Genomic DNA, 20,860 nt, shown 5'->3' with positions numbered 1-20,860 from the left:
TTTTTGCCATTTTCAGAATTTTTTCATATCAAAACTCTTCTTCCTGATAATCCATTAACTAGGATAAACGACAAGATTTTTGTAACTTTGTATAAGCGTGACTTGATGCATGTAATCTTTATGTGTGTGTGTGTTTTACACAGAAAAAGAAGTATAAAAAGGTGTAAATAAATCTTGTAAAATCTTTAGAAGAACTAGATTGTTTCCTTAATTTGATGCATAAATCTGTAAGACTACTAGCAACTCAATGAGTAGTTCATTCATTTGGAACCTCGATAATTCATCTTAGGGCTCAATTTTTTTTTTCCTTTTATTTCACGAGCTTATTATCTATTTTAGCACTTAGTTGAAAATTGCATGTTGAGCAAAATCTTACTTACAAAAGTACACATGATTTATAACATCAAAATAAGGTGATTTTATGACCTATTCTCGCGATTTAGTAGAAATAACTTTTTAAAATACATGTTGAGCATTATCTAATAAAAAAGTCCTCGTGATAATTTCGTGTTCCTATAACATCAAAATGAGGTCAAAGTACAATTAAACTAAAAGATTACTTCATGTCATAAAAAACTCGTACAGAAACTCCTTATTTCAAGTATAGACACAGTATAATAGCCTAAGATCGTGTTGGAAAATAAACCTAATTAATAAGTTAAAGTAATAAGCCTTATTTAGTACAAAGTTTAACTAGAGAATCTATAGCAAAAGTGGTACATGTTTACTTTTCTATATCATTGTTTCTTTTAATTTCTCCCCCTATATATATATGTAATGTGGTCTCTTAGGTTGTGAAAAACTTGTCATTGAGCTAAATAGGTACAAGTGTACAACCCTTACACAAGTAGACCATGGAAGATGGTGAGTCGTGCTTGGACCTCATTTCACGAAGATCAATACAAGGCACGAGGAGCATCTTGACTCCTTTTCTTATCAACTGATCAAAACACTTGTTGACTAGGTTAAGTATGAAACTGGCTTACATTACATTTTCATTACTTCCATTGTCTTGCATGCCATTTGTCATAAACTCATAAACCCATAAGGTCCAATAACTCCAATTGTTTTCTTTTGTTGCTAAACTGCTAGGCCCAATTGCATCATTGTTTACAAGACTGTTGAAGCCTCAGTAATCAGTAGGTGTTCGGCCCATTATTACCTTAATGGGTCAGGCAGCAAAGTTTATTAGCTGTAAAAATAACCATGAAACTAAAAGATACAGTAAAAAATTCATAGCAGTGGTATATTTTAAAAAAATATTAGTAAATAATTTTCACTCACTAATATTCAATGTTGAAATCAATACCCAAAAAAAAAAAAAAAAAAAAAAAGGGTGCTATATTTTAAAATAAAGTTTTCTTTGGCATATAAAATTTGGACTAGTCAACATAAACAAAAAGTAACATTATCTTCGTTAATATCTGGATCCTAAAATACCGAAAAAGACTTATCAATATATTGGTTCAATGAGACAAGGACTTATGTATGATCCAATATTTAGAAGGAGGCCCAACCTGTGCGAATTATACAAAATAGGACCAGGTCCAAATCTTTGAATATGAAAACAAAATATTTGGGACAAAAAAACAAATAGACCCGTGAATAATCCCCAATCATTTATACAAAAAGAGTTGATTAATACAGTATGTGCTTCAATTTCTATCTACAAATCAGCTTCCCAGGAGACACAAGAAAATTGAAATTTGTCTTGAAAATCAGCCAATCAATTTATTTGGCTTTCTTTTACTTTGTTATCCTCTCAAATTGCCCTAATTTGGACTTTGGGAGGCTTGTGTAATGTGTAATTGTGTTTCAATGAGAAAACGTATTGTTTTACACTTTTATATTAACGACGATTTTACCAGTTAAGTGTAGGCGTAGTAGTTAGAATTAAGAGTTTGTGTTCAAGTATAAACCTTTCCTATTTGAAAGTATAAATCTATTTCATGAAGTATCTTAAAAAATTACTAGTATAACTTTCTATAGAATGAGATCATCTAACTAATTAATTTGGTATGTAAAGAATATGAATATATGATGTTAAGTTGTTAACCACACATAGTAAAGTATTTACATTGGTTATCTTATTAAAGGGTTTTTTTTTTTTTTTTTTTTTTCCTTCCATTTGCATCCTAGTTGCTCCACCATTGGTCCATTAACACCTTTAACAAATTAATACACTAATACAAACGGAAACATTGAACATATATAAACATTGATTCAAGCATGTGTTAATATAATGGATTCTAATAATACTAACAAATATTAATATATCTCAAACGTCAACATCCCCAAATCCACCATTCTTTTTGGTTGAAATCATACGTTGATACATAGACGAAGTATACAATTTTATATTGAATATTAAATATATTACGATTATGATTGATATTCCATATTAGTTAGTATAATCCCTATTTGATTAATGAAAATTATCCTAAATACATAGCAGGCAGTCGATTTCCATTAATATTTCATAGATGAAAATAGTTAAAAACAAGAATGAACCAAAGAAAAAGAGGCAAATGGTTAATAAAATGAGCGCATATTACCTAACAAAAGCATATAATAATGTAAGGTAGCCCTCCAACATCTCCACTGGCCCATATCATGTATGTTTGGTGGATGAATAATGAATGTCAATGCAAATAAACTTACTTGTATTATTTGCTGTTAACTAAACTGGACTTGTCACATCCTAACTTAGCTTGGTTCTTTCCCTCTGTCTAGTCTCTTACGCATGACTTTTGAATACTCTACAATTTTGAATCTCCAAACTCTATTTATTACACACGTATTAACACACACCTACCAACAACATCATCATTATCATTTACTTCAGCATTTTAGCATTATAATTACCAAATCTTCAACCTGATTTTTTATGTTATGATTTAGGACATGTTTGAATTGAGGATCATGGATCTAAGATACATTAGAGCGATATTATTATTTAGTAAGTGGTACGGAGTACAAACATAAGAGAATAGACTAGAAAGGGTTGTTGAATGTGATGGTACGAGCTACGTACGTAGATCATTGTGGGATGATAGTGTATATGTAAGACCGTTAGTACATAAAATAGCTCACAAGTCGATCAACTTCGACTCAAGGCCATAATGAATATTCTTATGTATGGCCGTATGGGTAGTTAGATTTTGCTTTTAAGCATGTTTTTTAATACATGACTTATCAACTTTTATACTTCGGAAGTTCAGAATGTTTACTCGTTGATAAATTACATATGCAAAGTATTAAAATTTCATCGTTAAATTAATGTATTGACTAACATGAAAATCAAAACGTTGTGGCTAGAATTAGGAATTTTAGTGGAGGGTGGGACAAAGCACTAACCAGATCCTTTGGAATTAAACGAAAAGCGCAGTGTTGCTAAACTACTGCTGATTCATGTCGGACGTCATGGCTAAGTATATGAAAAATTAGTAGCACAAGAAACAGTGAAGCACCAAAGTAGATCATTTGTTGTGGAATAAATAGGACACATGGGTCCATTTAACTTGTATTCTGTGGTGTGATTGTGTTATGTTGTGCTTTGGACAATATACCCTAGTTTGTTAACTACATTAATTCTTAATTAACTCACATAATTATTTGTTGATACATTATGCTTGACAAGTACAACAGTACAACTGGATATTATTAGCATGTGCATACTTGTAAGTTCCAACCATAACACACCCTTAGCTGTAATGCTGTTAAAGATACTCCATTTTAAAATTAATCACAAATTTTTAATTCTACTAATCACAACTACTTTGTGAAAAATCTTCTCATATCTGAGACAAGAAGAAGGTCCGATCTGATGGATAGGATACTACATATTATAATTTGCTTGTACAGAAGATACATTAGCAATTTTTTGAACAACGGTGTATTAATAATGTATTCAATAATACTCGTAGTTTAAAAGTGATTTTTCTTGGTTCCAAGTGATTTTGATATCAATTATCATCATTCGCTCTTGTGACTCTCTAAACACCAAAAACATACAATACTCGTACTTCATATTAAACATTTCATGGTTGATAATCTTGACAGTATATGTACAAAGTATTTTAACGCAGGTTAATTGTTTTTCTTCTACGTATTTCAACTTTACTATAAAAATTTCCTGTCATGAAGATAATCACAAACTCGTGCAACTATGCAAAGCTTTTACTCCGTAAGTCATTAATGGCTAAGAAAAAGATCATGGTGCGTGACACACTCACGCATTATGCAATCATCAAAAGACTACTTTACCCTTTCAAAATAATTAAATAAAACATGGTTTTGACTACAACTTAAAAGCCACCAAATATGATTAGGATAAGCCCCGCCAAAGAATATAAAATATGTTTTGTGAACTTAATTCTTTATTCCATTGGACAAAAAGTATAATAAAATCACAAAGAGGACTGATTAAATCACCTATATTACGACTCGAAATTGCTAAAAAAGGGAGAAAAATCTTCTCCCTAATCACGCCTAAATGCACATGCTTGAGCGTATGATGTAATTCTTGCACCAAAAAGTTCTCCATTGTGCTCCTTTTGCAAAAAGCGAAATTATGATATCGATATGTTAGGGCAAATCTTAGATCTTATTTGTAGTATTACCTCCGTTGCATATTATTTTTTACAGATATTTTTCTTCTATACTGCTTTATGTTAAATTGCTACAAGTAATATGAAACGGAGGTAGTAAATTATTTTATATTTGTATTTTGTGTTTTTCTTTTCCAACTATTGAGATTTTAAAGTTGATCACTAAAGTGTGTTTTCTGCTTTAAAAGATGTAAATCTTAGGCTAATCATATGTGAAAATCATGGTATCACAAAATAAAACTGTGAAAATCATGCCTGGTGAATTTTATATAGACCTAATAAGTTAAAGTAATACTATATACTTTCGTAGTAAAAAAAGTTAAAGACGTAATAAGGGCCTAATTTCAGCTTAATTTCAGTTCAGTTCAGTTTATTTCAGCTCCAACTAGATCAATTCAGTTTAGCTCCTAATTTTATTCTCTTATAAAATATTCATTTCAGCTCAGTTCAGTTCCCTTCAATTCAGCTTAATTTAGTAAATGTGAACAGGCCCTAAACGACAATGAAAGCTAGAACAAATTGAATACAGAGTATTTTGAGAAGAGTATCAGAGAAGTATTAATTGACAGTACAATTACGAATAACGGTGTGCAACATTTGATTTTAACCGACATTTGGGTCAAGGTTTGATAAAGATGAAACGAATCAAGGGCTTTTAGTTTGATCCTTAGTCTTGTAAAAGATTTGAATTTTCTTTTCAATTCGGTCCAATTAGTTTCAATCGGTTCAACAAGTTCATAAGTTAAAATCAATTAACTTAAAAAAAAAGCACCATTATTCTCTAATATAGCAACGGATAAATCCCATTTTTTTAAAAGCTTATATAGTACTTCCTAGTTATTTAAAGTATCCCTAGAATTCCATTCATTTTTATTTCGGGTATTTTGAGATTCTCTCGGGATACAGATCTTGAATGTACTCGAACAGCCTGAGATACCTGCAAAAAATCGAATATTTTGTGACATGTTTGACATGAAATATGAGTAGAAAGTGTATAACTATTTTGAATAATATAAAACGGAGGTAGTAAATTCAAATCAATTCTAACAAAATAAATTTCTTAATATTTTTTTTTTTTGAAGACAACAAATTCCTTAATCTTTCAATGGATAATTTGTACTTTACGTTAAATCGTTGTAAATAATATAAAACGGATAATTTTTTTTAAGGTAAAGGGAAATGACTCGATGACACAACTCGCGCAAGCAAGTAGACTAGTAGAGAGGAAGTTGTGAGCAGAGGAATTTAGTGAAGTATAAAGAAGTGAAGAAATACAGTACTCCAGTACAGCGTTAGTTGTAAAAAGAAAGGGAAAGTTTAGAATGACGCATTAACCCTCGAATTCCATTCATTTCCATATTTCTTTCCTGAATTTCAGTTTTCACTTCTCTCCAGAAACCAACACAATACAAACTCAACCTCCCTCACATCTCCCACCTTCTCCACTCTCTCTCCAATTCATTTTAATCAAACTCCCCCAAAAAATAATATTAATCCACCAAATTCAAATTTAAATTTAAATTAAAATTCCAACCTATGAAAAAACACCACCACCGTATCTCCGGCGTGTTCTTACTCGTATTCTCTCTGTTCCTCCATGTTCACCCTTCAACCTCAGATCCAAGCGACGAAGCCTGCTTGTCCCAACTCTACGCTTCATTCGAAGACCCGGCCCATAATCTGAAAAACTGGACCCAACCCAACTTCGCCAACCCATGTAACGGGTTCGACTCTCACCTCCAAGGCGCCACTTGTAACAACGGCCGCATCTTCCGGCTTTCTCTCTCCTCCCTCTCTCTCCAAGGTACCATCTCCCCTTCTCTCTCTAAATGCACTAATCTCCAAACCCTCGACCTCTCCTCCAACTCTCTCTCCGGCGAGATCCCCGAAGAGTTAAAAGACCTTTCTAACCTCGCCGTACTTAATCTCTCCGGCAACCGTCTCTCCGGTCAGATCCCTCCTTCTCTCTACCTCTGCGCTTACCTTAATGTCATCGACTTACATGGGAACCAGCTAGTGGGGCCCATCCCTCAGCAGCTGGGTCTCCTTGTACGACTCAACACTTTCGATGTGTCGTATAATAAGTTGTCCGGGGTTATTCCGCCGTCGATTGGGAATCGGAGTGGGACGTTGCCCAGGTTTAATGCGACGTCGTTTCAAGGGAATAAGGATTTGTACGGTTACCCCTTGGAACCGTACAAAAATAGAGGGTTGTCTGTGATGGCGATAGTTGGAATTGGGCTTGGAAGTGGGCTTTTGAGCTTGATTGTTAGTTTTACAGTTGTTTGTATTTGGTTAAAGGTTTCTGAACAAAAGATGGCTGCTGCTGAAGAAGGCAAGATTAGCCACCATATGCCTGATTATTGATTTCTTTTTCTTTTTCTAATTTTTTTTTTTTATTTGCTGGGAAATTGTTTATTAGTATAAGATAAATATAGGTTGTTTAGTTGACATTTTTCCAGTTTGTATGAATTTGATCTTAGTTGCTACTGATCTTGATTGATTTTCAGAGGGTGGGGAATTGAGTTATGGTTTTTGTTGGTTGATTTGACTTCTTTTTTTTTTTTTTTTTTTTTTGGGGTGTTTTTTTAAGGAATTTTGTTTTTGTTTTTTTAGTTCGGAAATCGACAATGTACAGAGAAACGAATTGAACATGTGAGAGATTCATAAATTAGTACCAGTATATACGAGTTTATGTTGAATGCATTCATTATTTATTATTTATTTTTCTGAATTCTATCTTTTTCTTAATATTGTCGTGTTCGGGGTAAAAAATAATGTTGTGTATTTCAAATTTATGGCCTTGTTTGGCAATTACCGTCGTTATTTACCTAATATAATGAACATTCTCTTTGCCTTTCATTTAATTATTGGGTTTATTAGTTGATTTAATTGCCGATCATGCTAGTAGTTGAGAGTTTGAGACCTACAACTAATTTCGTATTATAAATTATGGCTGTCATGTTTTCCACCAAGATTATTATCTTTATCGAACTTAATTGTCTGAAATTATATTATCGGATTTGTCATGTACTATTGGAATTGTTCTTATCATCATATTATTTGACTATTAGTGAAATAAAGCCTAATTTCGCGATTGAATTTAAAAAAAGGTTAACGACGAGTCAATGAGTTTTGATGGATTTGAGGCAAATTGGCGGGCCTCTTTAAGTTTCCAAATACGACTATACGAGTACATGAGCAGTCCAACCATAGGCATGGTCATGGAATTTTGATGAGAATCATAAATTTGTTGAGATAGGAAGGCTAAGGACCACCCTATTATAGTTGAATACTAGTATACTACTTGAACCACAAGTTGTCATTTTCTGAGCGGGAAATTACGCAGGCTATGGAGAAAGTGACCGAAAGTTTCGTTGTTACTGTAATGCTTTAGTGCGTGATATCATTGGTATATTGCCATTCTGCTGGTATTTTTAGTAACGCTAATAATCATTCCACAGGGTCCTGTCGTCCCTAAATAACTCGAAGAATCAATTACAACTTACTTGTTCGTCAAAATCACATCAGATTAATTAGGCTTATAACTAGGATAAGTAATAAGGTATTGAAATATGGTAAAGGGATGACGTAGTAACAATCTTGATACACTAAACTACGTAAACTTACTAAACTCGGGTGAAAGAATAGTAGATTAGAGTACCTTTTAACGCGTAGTAAAAGTAAGGAGTGTTTCGATGTGTGGAGTGGCTCTTAGGATTGTTTTGGTAAATGCGAATATGGGGTGGTGGGAGACCAAGACCCTTTGGAATGGGGAGGAAACACTTTTGTTAATGTATGGGTTTCTTGAGATTCCATGGACGTGCTTTTTAGCCAGAAACATTCTCAAGGAGTATATTGCAGGTATTGTAGTATAATACTACTAGTATCACTACTATAGTTTGACCCACCTATCTACAGTACTCTCGTATTTTTTTAAGAAATATATTCAAGTTTTCCACTGTACTATTTTTAATTTTTTATTCATTTCTTCATTACATTGTTCACTTAAATTCTCTCTTTTCCCCCTCTTTAGCAAACATGAACACGACCTAGCTGCTGCTTGTTGGGTATAAATACACATGAAAATGTTCTGTGCACAATAAGTTAATGCTAATAGCCTAATGTTAGTAATGCACTTTTACCTCGATCATGTAACAGTATACTCCCTCGTTTATACAATTATTTTGGATATTCAGCATAGTTTGCTATCAAGACAGTGTATTTTTTTTTTAAATCTCTTGTGGTAATATTCGTCCCTATTTACGCATACAATATCTTAAAAATTTAATACAAGTGTCTTTAACATCTGTTGAAAATAAAGGTCAAAGACGTGACAGTTAAATCCAAAGGAATATATGATGCATTTACTACAAATTATTCCTTTTTCCGCCATACATATTCATAGTACATGCTTGTTCAAAATTGTTTTTATATTAAAAAAGTATATTATCCTCCCATTATTTGGCCATAAAAGCAGTCCTAATTTTAAATCTTCATTCCTTGATCAGATACTTGTATTTGACAATCTTGGTAGTGTAGCAATTTTGATCTCTAATAGTGTCTACCACTTTATCTATCCTAAACTCATATTTTTAAGAAATCTATCTTTAGAGGCCAATTGAAGCATAAAAACACAAACACCATCACCTTATGCTGAATGATGATAAATTGATAATACAAAATTTAACCATATGATCCAAATTAAGAAAGAGGTGTAATCACCCTTGTCATCCATAACTCTCAAATCCATTACTCTTCTTTTTTTTTGAAAGAAAGATCTCAAATCCATTACTCTTATTATACTACTAGTAATAACTAATTAATGCTAAAGTTTGAAAGTGATAATTGAACATGTGAAGATTAAAACACAACGAAACTTAAAAAACAACTTGATACTTAATACAACAATATAAAAAATATCAACATTGAGCTAATTGCAAAACGAGAAGAATACTTTAAATTGGAGGGAGTACTTCACTCAAATTATCATACACGATTGTACGCATCACATACATATAGGCAACTAGTACATTTTCTGTGCAATTGCACGATATAATAAGTTCTTATGATTTAAATATAATGTACAATAACATCACATTTAATCAAAAATATTCGTATGATTTATTGTAGGTTATACGAGTAAATTATAATAAAAAATATTATGCAATTTTGTCGCATTAGATAAAAAATACTCGTAAGATTTTTGTAAACAATAATTTAAGATAAAATTATTATGCACTCTAGTCACACAAAATAAAAAATATTCATAAGATTTTGATAGGCAACAAGAAAGTTCAACAATATACAGACTATATGTATTGACAATTGATTAAGGACATGTTTTCATACGATAATTTTCAGTTCAGTTTAGCTCTAATAATTTCGCTCCTAATTTCCTTCTCCTATAAAATATTAATTTCAATTCAGTTCATTTCAGCTCTAATAAAATGAGAACAGGCGTTAAGCATATAGCAGTAGTAGTCTACAAAAGCAAACATTGAACCTCTTTGCTTTTAGATATTTGGCCCAATCAGAAAGCCCTATACAATTCAATTGTAATATGGCCCGTGTAGATTAGTACCGGGTTCCACAAATCATTTCCCCTCTTTCTCCTAAGCGCTAAAACCCTAAACCCCAATTTCTCCCTTTACCACTCTTCTCTCTGATAATCTCCTAATCTTCATCAATGGAGAATTCATCAAATACTACCCAGAAAGAAGAAATTGAAGTAGACGAAGATAACAAGAGCTTCGAGGACCTAAGTTTGGATCCTCGTCTTCTTCGAGCACTTATTAAGAAAGGAATTGAAAAGCCTACACCAATTCAGCGTGTCGCCATTCCCCTAATTCTCGTAAGTTCTTCTTCTACATTCGTTAATCTTCAAATTGAACCCTAATTTTCAAGGAATTTGTTCAGAAATTGGGTGAATTTGAACAGGAAGGAAAGGATGTGGTTGCCAGAGCTAAAACTGGGTCGGGGAAGACATTTGCGTATTTACTTCCATTGCTCCAGAAACTATTTTCGGATACCGGATCGAATAACCGCCTCGGTCCTGCCGCATTAGTTCTTGTTCCCACCCGAGAATTATGTCACCAGGTTTTGAATTTAATTTATTTTTAGTGATTTATTCATTCTTTCATTTTTCTAATGTGGGTTTAATTTGGGGTTTTAGGGTTATTGATTTGTGATTAAAATTTATACAGGTTTATACTGAAGTGACGTCTATTATAGAATTGTGTAGAGCTCAGTTGAAAGTTGCTCAGCTTACTAGCACTATGTCAACTATTGAGATGGTTAGTTGTCATTTATAATCTTTTTTTTAGTTGTTCATTTTTGCTGTAATTCGAGCATGTTATTAATGTCAATTTCGTTTGTTTGTGAATTCTATCAGAAGCAGGCGCTGTCTGGTCCTGCGGATATTCTGGTGTCAACACCTGCTTGTGTGCATACTTGTTTGAAAGCTGGTGCTCTTCAACCGAAGGCCATTCAGGAATCACTTTCTATGCTCGTTCTCGATGAGGTTAATCTTGATTTTAGTATCTCTTTATTGTTAATAATGGCTGTCTCGTTTTTTTATAGAGCGGGCAAGCTGTGGAGAGTTGATGTATTAGTTTTAGGCTAGCAGTTATTTGTGGCAGTGATTATTTTCCGTATTTATAAACTTGTGTTTATGTTCAGGCAGATCTTCTGTTGTCTTATGGATATGAAGATGACCTAAGATCTCTTACAGCCCATGTCCCTAGACGTTGTCAGTGCCTCTTGATGTCTGCTACATCAAGGTTTGTTACTTTTTATATTTATTTATACTCCCTCCGTTACGATTTACTCGCAACAAAGAGGGAGTTTGCGGACTCCTAGGCAAAAGATGGTAAGTGTAATTAACAAAAAATAATGGCATGTGTTTAGTATTAATCCAACCCAAAAAAAAAAAAAAAAAAATCAAATACAACCACTTAGCACCTATCAGCAGCACCACCACCACCTAGCAGCAAACCACCACCACCACCTAGCAGCACCACCACCACCTAGCACCATACCACGACCACCACCACCACCACAATCGAACCCAGAACCACGATTTCGACCCACCACCATCCCTAATTTCGCCCACAACCACGATTTCGACCCACCACCGCCTCCGATTTCGACCCAACACCCCGATTTCGACCCAAAACCACGAATTTGACCCAGCACCACCCACGATTTAGCCCGCAACCCCGATTTCGACCCAGCTCCCAGCACGAACCACGAACCATATACAAACGAACCACCACCTATCACCAACCACCCACCACGAAGCCCGCGAACCCTCAACAAAACCATGGAACCTAGAAAACAATCAGATCTGGAAAATTACCAAGAGAAGTAAGAGATCGACAACCCCGATTTCTGGGTAAATAGAGCACCACAACAACCCCGATTTCTGGGTAAAGAGAGAGAGAAGGCGACGAAAACCAAGAGGATATCGATAGTGAGTTCCGGCGACAATAGATCGCCATGGTTGCGGTGGAGATTGGGAGAGATGAACAAAGAGAGAGAAATTTCTGGATAATTACAATGGAGTTGCGGTGGTAGTATGGTGGTGGTGGTGTTGGTGGTGGTTGCCAATTAAGATGATGATGAATTTGGATGGAAGGTGAATGATTTTGGTAGAAATGTTTAAGTTAATTAATGTTAGGGTTTAAGTTAATAAGATAAAATTAGAAGTTTAATTAGGGTGTTTAGAAAAAAAAAAGTATGGGTAATGTTGTAAAATCACACAAAAAAACTTACCATAAAGGGAAATAAATAAGTTTGTTGCAAGTAATGTGTACCGGCCATTTTTAGTAATTGTTGCGAGTAAATCGTAATGGAGGGAGTATTTTTTTCCTTGTTGATTCATGAATTTCTGTTATCTTTCTTGGCTCTTTAAGATTGATCAACGAATTAGTTTTTCTAGAGGTGGATTCCGTTGGGGATAACACTTTTATATGTATTTAATTATATGCCTGAGTAATATTTCTTTATTACCTATATAGTGCTGATGTTGAGAAGCTGAAGAAACTTATTCTACACAATCCCTATATTCTGACTTTGCCAGAGGTTGGTGGTACCAATGATGAACTTATTCCTAAAAACGTGCAACAATTTTGGGTAAGAGTTATTTTGTATGCATTATGATCTAATTATTATCCCATACTTCATTTTGATTGAGCATCCCTGTTTTGTGTCAGCCTAATTATGATGATATGTTAAGAATTATACTGAGGAATCATTAATAATCTCTGAAGAAACTCATAAAACTGGTTTGGGGATTTCAGAATTATTAGGACCTTTTGGGGAAAGAGTGCAAAGTGATAAAAAGATTTTTTAAATATGGATCTTCACATGGGAAAGACTTGTGACCCCCCAAAATTGAGACAGAGTCAATACTGAAGAGTAGGAAATGCCTACTGCATTAGTAATTTGAAGATATATACATGTTCTGTGTTTTTGTGATGGAGATAACTTCTATGTGGTTTGTCTCGGTGCCTTTGTTTTTTCAATTATACTATTTGTTTTGCGTTAGATATCGTTATGATTGTAGGGTTATATGAACACCAAGTTGATCTTTCTACTATTATCCTGTAAACAATAAGCAAACAAATTCTTGTTCTAATTATGACTCAAAAAGACTTTGCAGGAAGTTCTGTGAATTCAATATGTGTTCTGTTGTTTGTAAAATAAGTATACTCATGAACAGCTTCATCTCTCCACGTGTTTCCTCCTTGTGATTTTAATGTTTATGAAAGTTTAGGAATCATTGTGTTCCATTTTTTTTTTGCCCAAGATGTGTTTGGTGTCAGTTGTGGGTTATGTGCTTCTTTTATATTCTTTATGCAATAAATTTACTCTTTTTTTTTTTTTAGATTTCTTGCAGTGCTCATGATAAGTTCATCTACATTCTTGCTCTTTTAAAGCTGGAATTGGTTCAGAAGAAAGTACTCATCTTCACTAATACAATCGACATGGGATTTAGGTTAAAACTCTTTTTAGAAAAGGTATTGCTAATTCTTTTATAATACCTTTACAATGACTGATAATGATGTGCTCTATTTCGGGATGTTTGGCAAATGAACTTTCATTTTGATTATAAATGACTGAAGTGAGGATATAAAATTTGGGCCAAGTAATCATGAACCTTGCTCAAAGTTTGATTAAATGTGGCCACAATAGGTAATCTTGAGTACTGAATTCATGTCAAGATTTTTTTTTAAATATTTACATTTGTATGGCAGTTTGCTATCAGATCAGCTGTTCTAAATGCTGAGTTGCCCCAAAATTCTAGGCTTCATATGCTTGAGGTATAAGCTGTCTCCGCCATTGCTTTATCCTTCAATTCAGTTGGACTTTGTGCAACTTGTGCTTACCTAAGCCCTTGGCTGGCTATTTCCTTCAAAAATTTGGACTTTGGGACATTGGTTCTTGACCCTGTAGCTCTTTGTTGATCAGGAATTTAATGCAGGACTTTTTGACTACTTAATTGCAACTGATATCAGTCAAGCTGGAAAGGATCAGGAGGATAGTGAGAAAAAATCGGAAGGAAGAAAATCCAACAAACGCAGGAAGCCAAAATTAGATGCAGAATTTGGTGTAGTGAGAGGCATAGACTTCAAAAATGTGCACACGGTATATAATTTTATTTTATTTATTTTTTTTAATTTTTTTTTAATAATATATGCACTTTAGGTTGTTGATCTATGCTACTTTCATATATTCAAGGCCCTGTAAATCACATGTTATCTAACGTTTTGTTCATACGAGTCAATCTCTGTTTTAGCCTTTTGTGCTAGTGAACAGGTCTTTTCCCTGTGGTAGCATATGAGAAGGATCTCAGCTCCGACTTTTGCATAATTTAGTACTAGAGTAGCGTGTAACTACATGTTTGCTCTTAGGTGTATAGTTTGGTGGACTCTAATTTTAATTCAGAAATATTTATATACCTAACAAGACTTAAATTTGTGATCTGCAGCTCACATTCTCCCAACTAAATAAGGGTCTTTTTCGATCATTATGCAACTTGTTGGAAGGAGTAATAGATTGACTGTCAACAAAGTCCAACAAGTTTGTCGTTGGGATTTGTTGATGGTTTAGTCATCTTCCGCACATGTATTTTTATGATCCTAATCAATCTGTCATTGCTACTGTCAATCATTATTATTTGTAGTAGTTGTGTATTGATCAAAGTTTAAGGTTTTGGTTGCTTGTTACTACTTCTCTTGAGATTTTAGTTGTAGTGCATGATCTTGTTTTTACTTCTCAATGCTGTTATCCAAATTAGTTAATTTAATAATGATTTTATGTATGCACTAATAATTGTTAAGATTTTGATCTAGAATACTTGCATCTTGTTGGAAGATGTTATAAAAACACTCGGTGAATAAAAGTGAAATCGTAAAGGTTACAGCCAATCTGTAAGAACCATAAATTGATAGACAAACTGATTGTTACGAGTACCAGCTAAGTGGAAACTGATCATTACTCCACCGCGCATTTCTCTTTGCTATTTTCAAAGGGAAGACTTTTATTCAGCATTTTTATTCTTTGTTTTTGTTTTGTTTCTATTTGAAGTCAGTTTGTTTTTTGTTTTGTTTTTAAGTAGGGCTTTAGTTTGTCATATTAATAGAGATTAGATTCAAGTCTTAATTTACTTTTTTGATATGTGAAGTTGGGTAATTATAGTAATGTCAATGAAGATGGGGCATTTCCTAATTTTCTTTGCAAGCTATCTTTGGACAATTATGTTAACAAAAAACAGGATTTTGAATTTATGTGTTAATTCATTTCAATTATCTCCGTTCTTTGTTTAGGAGATATAAGCTTGAGATGAATAGGTTGTTGCTCTATGATGGAATTTGTCCTGGAAGCATTTGTAACATTAGCTGCAGAAATTCTTGATTGATCTCTGGGGCACATGATATGATTACTGTTTGATGCCAGAATGTGGTCATATTGACTCTTGAATTAGCTTTTTTGTGTATCACACAACATCAATTACATAATGTGCTGCTGCTATCTTATAGCTACATGCTATTCACACTTGACTTGGATAGAGTGATTATCTGCTTTGAATTACTTGAGTGGTCTTGTTGTAACACACTAACAACACCTGAACTTTCTCCTTTATTTGTTTGTTTATAGGTTATAAATTTTGAGATGCCTCAAAGTGTTGCTGGATACGTGCATCGAATTGGACGCACTGGAAGAGCTTTTACTACTGGAGCTTCTGTTTCTCTTGTAAGTTTCGTTAGGTAGCATCTACCTTGTTTTATATGAGCATTAAACAGTGACGATTTAGTGATTTCATTTTGTGACGACAGTCATATCTTTTAGTTAAATGCTGGAAAAAATGTTCAAGCAACACTTCCTGCTTCTTTTTTCTGTCCCTTATATTGGCTTAGGCATATAAATTCCTAATTTATAGACCCAGGATATGATAGGAACATGTACAAAATATATGCCAAACTCACTGGCAACTCCCATTTGATATATGGAGGAGTAATTAACCTTATATCATACCCGTTGCGGAGTGGTGACTTGACTCTTAAATCTCTCAATGGTGGTTCACATTTTAAGCTTCTCTATGTTTTGGGAAGATGTTTAAATAGTAGAGCAACCATTTTGTATCCGACACCTTGTCTTTTTTTTTTTTTAATTTGTCTTGTGTAATTCTAGAAATATTTATTATTGTCAAAAAAAACAAAACAAAAATAAAAATACAGTGAAGATATTGTCTGCTTTGATATGCAACATGTTCTGAAGTATGTTGATATGCATGTGGTTAGATGTTGCCTATTGCTTATGATGTTTACTCACCCTGGCCAGCTTTTTTGGGCTTTAGAACAAAATAATTTATGGATGGTGAAGAACAACATTACATTGAAATTGTGTCCTTTATGAGCTTCATGCTTATTAATTTTTTGATCCTTACTTGTAGATTGGTGAAACAATGCAGATGTAATCAACTGTTTATGCAGTGCAGTGCAGAGCTAAATTTTGCAAGTTCAACCCAATAATAAATTATGTGTGGCTTACCATGTGAAATTATTACAACTGCACTCACATATAATCAATCGAGTTTTCATTTTTTTTCTATGTTCTGGGAACCATATGGTTTATTTATAAACAAAAGTTGTGTCTTCACAGCGAGGAAGAACATATGTGTTATATTTACTGGTATTACTTGCTCATTGAGTTCAGTTCCTTAAATCATAACTGTTCAACATCTGATTTTTATTTTAATCTTATGTTTCTCCTATTTTGGTAACTTAACAATGAGCAGGCTTGTGCTTGATAAAATTATAAATGCTTTGGTTGTTGGTGTTCTGATATTTTCATTATATGGTAGGTCTCTCCAGATGAGATGGAAGCTTTTGATGAGCTAAAGGCCACATTAGCAGAGAAAGCAAGTGATGATACCAACTTTATTGCTCCATTTCCACTACTCACAAAGAATGCAGTGGAATCGTTGAGATATCGAGCTGAGGTATCTCTTTTGCATCTGTTTGTTACTTCATACACTGTATAACTAGTGTCAAATTTGTTTTTTGTGATTGAGGAAGGGGTTTGACTCAAATCTGAACAGTCAATATAGAAGATTGAAAGGAATGACCTCCACTGTCAAGAACTCCTCTTTGCTCTTTAGCCTTGCGCAATTAAAAATTACTTCTATCCTGAAATTGAGCACTTTTCATGATTTTTAATCCTTATACTGTTTTTAAAGTATATGGGTCAACAAAACTTTTTTCCTTAAATGTGACTGGCATAGATTTCCTCCTTTGCTTTATGAATTAGATTCAATAATTACTTTAATATAGTCAATTCGAGCCTTCATTATCATTGTGTTCACTCTTGATACTTTTCTATCATTAGTGTTTTCCTATCCTTCATTGGTCTCGCTTCTCTTTCTTTCAGTCCATTTCCAGTGGTATATGTGGTGATGTAGGTGGTCATTTTGACAAGTTTATCATATAAAGGATGGTATACCTCAGTACTTTGAAAGCCATCTCCATTAAAGAATAGTGATTCTTTGGAATAGATTGATTTTGGAGGTTAGGATTGTGAAAAAGACTGCTAGTCTATCTGTGCCAGAAGAATTGCTTAGCTTCTTTTGTTTGTATGAGTTATACTGCTCAGTGTTACAAGGTTCGCGGTACGTAGCCACGAATCGCGAACTGAGTCGCGCGTATTGGAAAGCGGAACAAACGCGACTTGGGTCGCTGGGGTTCGTGATCTGGATCGCTGAAGGAGGCGACTCTGGTAGCAGCTAAGCGGTTATTCTTCCTGTGCAACGTTCAATGGTTTCTTCCCAATATATCCAATGCATTTTCTCTCTCTTCTGATTTTATATCTTAGGAGTAGTTTTTTCTCTCTCCTCTCTCCTGTTTTACACAGTAGTACATAGGGTGGCGGCTAGGGTTCTAATCCAAATGGGCTTAAATCTTTGAGCTTTTTATTATACAAGTATATATTATGTACTCTATTTTCTTAAGCAATTCACTAACCTACATAAATTCAAGCTAGGATCGTACCTGATGCCACGTATCCGTTTCCGTACCGCGTTTCGAATCGAACCACGTACCTTGTAACATTGATACTGCTATAGTGCTTCTGAAGGGCTTATTCTTATGGGAGTGTCTTTGTTAGCAATTGTTGCTCTTGGGTTGACCTTGTAGATGTGATATGCAGACTGGAAACCAATGGAAGTTGGTTGCTGTATTAGGAAGTTAGGAACTGATTTGAAAATGGACCTCTATTCTTCAGATATTTTTGGTTGGCTAGAGGTTGAGAAAAAATTATATTGTTGGGAAAGGGTGTCGTGTATTCATCAAATTATAAAAGGACGAGATTGAGATAAAATGATTCTCGGGTGTTCATATGGTTTTTTGATTTATGGGTCAAAGCTGTATGATTGTTAATTTGTTAGCACCTATGTTCCTCGGACTCTTTCATTTACCTCACGTGTCCGTGTCGACACCGACACCAACACTTGGACACTTCATTTTTAACTAAAAACACAATTTTTTTCAAGAAAATGGGCGAGTCCGATACTTGGACACCCGTGCCTAATTGGACACTTCATCCGAGTCCAAGTAACATAGGTTAGCACAACTGCAGAAGTTATGTTCTTCATGTGTACACATTGTTGTTTTTGGAAGAGGAATAAATTGAGCTTACTTTTTTTCCCCCAAAAAGTCAAAGATATACTGTTGAAGCATTGGTTTCAATTTATAGGATGTGTTCAGGAGTGTGACTAGTTTTGCTGTACGAGAATCACGGGCACAAGATCTAAGGAATGAGATGCTCAACTCTGAAAAGTAAGTTTTGGCTTCTGCTGTATTGGCTATTTGTCACGCTTACTTTTATCTTAAAAGGACTGTTTGTACTTTGTGATTTGTGAAGCAATTCTATTCCTGTAGGGAAGCTATATGTTGTATTGACAGACTTGACACTGATCTTGTTGTTGCCGTGTAATTTTTTGTTCAGGTTGAAATCCCATTTTGAAGCTAATCCTAGAGATCTAGGTAACTAATAGTCTAGATAATTTGCAATTCCTGCTTAATTTTTTATATATTTGGATTTAAAAGAGAAAGTCTTGTCTACACAGATCTTTTAAAGCATGACAAAGTCCTCAGCAAGAAGGAACCTCCGGCGCATCTGCGTGATGTTCCTGAATATTTATTGGACCCAACCACACAAGAAGCAAGCAAGATTGTCAAACTTGCTCGAGCAGCAATGAGTAATAATAGAAAGCCTGGACAACAGGGTTTAAAGAGAAAATCGAGGAAGCGAGATCCCCTCAAGACGTTATCAGCCGAGGTATTTTCTTTTCATCTTTGGCAGAATCCTTCTTCATAGAGGAAAATGAAGACTTTTCCGAATCAGCTGTTCATTATTTCTGCTTAAAATGACAATTTAATTGAAGCAATGTAATTTTGATGTTTGCTTATTTATTGTAGGGACCAAAGCAACGAAAAAGGGTGAAGAGGAACAATCAGAAATGACCATGGATTTAGCTGAGAAATTATTCCAATTTTGGCATCATACTAAACGGCTTATACAAGTCTTGATATGGTAGGGAAATCAGGGTTCATAACTTGGCGCGATATACTGCTGAGAAATCTGTACTCCAGTTTGAACCTGCTGATGCTTCTCCAAATCTCCAGGCAGAGGAACCAAAATTCTGCTCATATACTCTGCATTTCCAGATTCATTTTGTTAGGTTGTAGAGAAAAATGTACTCCATCCGAAAATAAATATCACTATGATATGCAATTCGATGTTGTATAATGACAAACTAATTCGGATGAAGGTAATATTTATTCCCAATCTAATGCTGGCGTTTCTCAAGGTTTTTCATACCCATGTGTAATAGATTAATTTATCAAATTATATACTAGTAAGAAATTTTGGCTTTACGGTATCTGCTACTCTTCTAGCCCTCCTACTCTTCTTCAAGTCTGTATGCATTTGATATCCTTAAAGTATGCAACATATTTGGCCCATGTATTCATTGTGTATAATCGAAAATCCAATTCTAATATAGACTTAAAGCGCAGCATCTTGAGTATCGAAGGTAATTTCATGCATAACATGCTGTGGCTTGTGTATTGAGGGTAGTCAAATACGGATTGTATAGTCATTTCCTTTCACCGAGTACAATTTTTATTTTATTTTTATTTTTTTAATTTTATTTTTAAAAGTAAGATAAAAGATCCTACTGAACCGACACCTTTCACAGGTTTACCCGGCCTAGCACCGTAGGTCACTGCTTGAGAGTAGAGGGGGAGAGGTAAGGGAATCCCCTTACTCCCAAGCATTATCTAAATGATACTTGTATGAATAATTAGAGATTCCTTAATATGTACTTTGTATTACATAAAATCTACGCAACAATAATTTCCCTAGGAAAAAACTTTCATGGAAATTAAGTGTACACGAAAGTTAGGATAGTCTTCATATGGGCTATGCAACAATCATAATCGGAGTACTTGACTGCCATCGCCGTGTGGGGTCGTCCATTAAACACAAGCAATCAAAATGGAGAGACCATTCCTCGTTTCTATCTTGCACCTCGTGGGAAGCGTGGAGATCTCTCCCTTCTAAGAGTTCTAACGGCTGCTTGCCTAAATATTCTTGTAGTAGTAAATCTTTTACGCAGTCTGAAGTAGCATATGGGCTAACAATAGCTTACGTGTTTGATCCTAAATGGTGCTCCATGACTATAA

The 20,860-nt window shown here is 34.3% G+C and overlaps 2 protein-coding genes across 2 annotated transcripts; both read left to right on the top strand.

Annotated features, from left to right (window-relative positions):
• The first annotated feature begins 5,889 nt into the window (after nucleotides 1-5,889).
• LOC145601607 (receptor-like protein 44) lies at nucleotides 5,890-7,373 on the top strand. The gene has a single exon (XM_081657655.1). The coding sequence runs from the start codon at nucleotides 6,147-6,149 to the stop codon at nucleotides 6,975-6,977; it is 831 nt and encodes a 276-aa protein (XP_081513781.1). The 5' UTR covers nucleotides 5,890-6,146; the 3' UTR covers nucleotides 6,978-7,373.
• Nucleotides 7,374-10,233: 2,860 nt separating this feature from the next.
• LOC145601122 (DEAD-box ATP-dependent RNA helicase 16-like) lies at nucleotides 10,234-20,062 on the top strand. Its single transcript, XM_081657065.1, has 15 exons — nucleotides 10,234-10,464; nucleotides 10,551-10,709; nucleotides 10,817-10,906; nucleotides 11,005-11,133; nucleotides 11,292-11,392; nucleotides 12,632-12,746; nucleotides 13,502-13,633; nucleotides 13,871-13,936; nucleotides 14,085-14,261; nucleotides 15,774-15,869; nucleotides 16,981-17,118; nucleotides 18,867-18,949; nucleotides 19,119-19,156; nucleotides 19,240-19,451; nucleotides 19,592-20,062. The coding sequence occupies exons 1-15, from the start codon at nucleotides 10,300-10,302 to the stop codon at nucleotides 19,634-19,636; spliced, it is 1,746 nt and encodes a 581-aa protein (XP_081513191.1). The 5' UTR covers nucleotides 10,234-10,299; the 3' UTR covers nucleotides 19,637-20,062.
• Nucleotides 20,063-20,860: the final 798 nt, after the last annotated feature.

Source organism: Chenopodium album, chromosome 21 (assembly GCF_948465745.1).
Source record: "Chenopodium album chromosome 21, dcCheAlbu1.1, whole genome shotgun sequence".
Taxonomy (NCBI): Eukaryota; Viridiplantae; Streptophyta; class Magnoliopsida; order Caryophyllales; family Amaranthaceae; genus Chenopodium; species Chenopodium album.
This window is presented reverse-complemented; position numbering and strand designations above follow the sequence as displayed.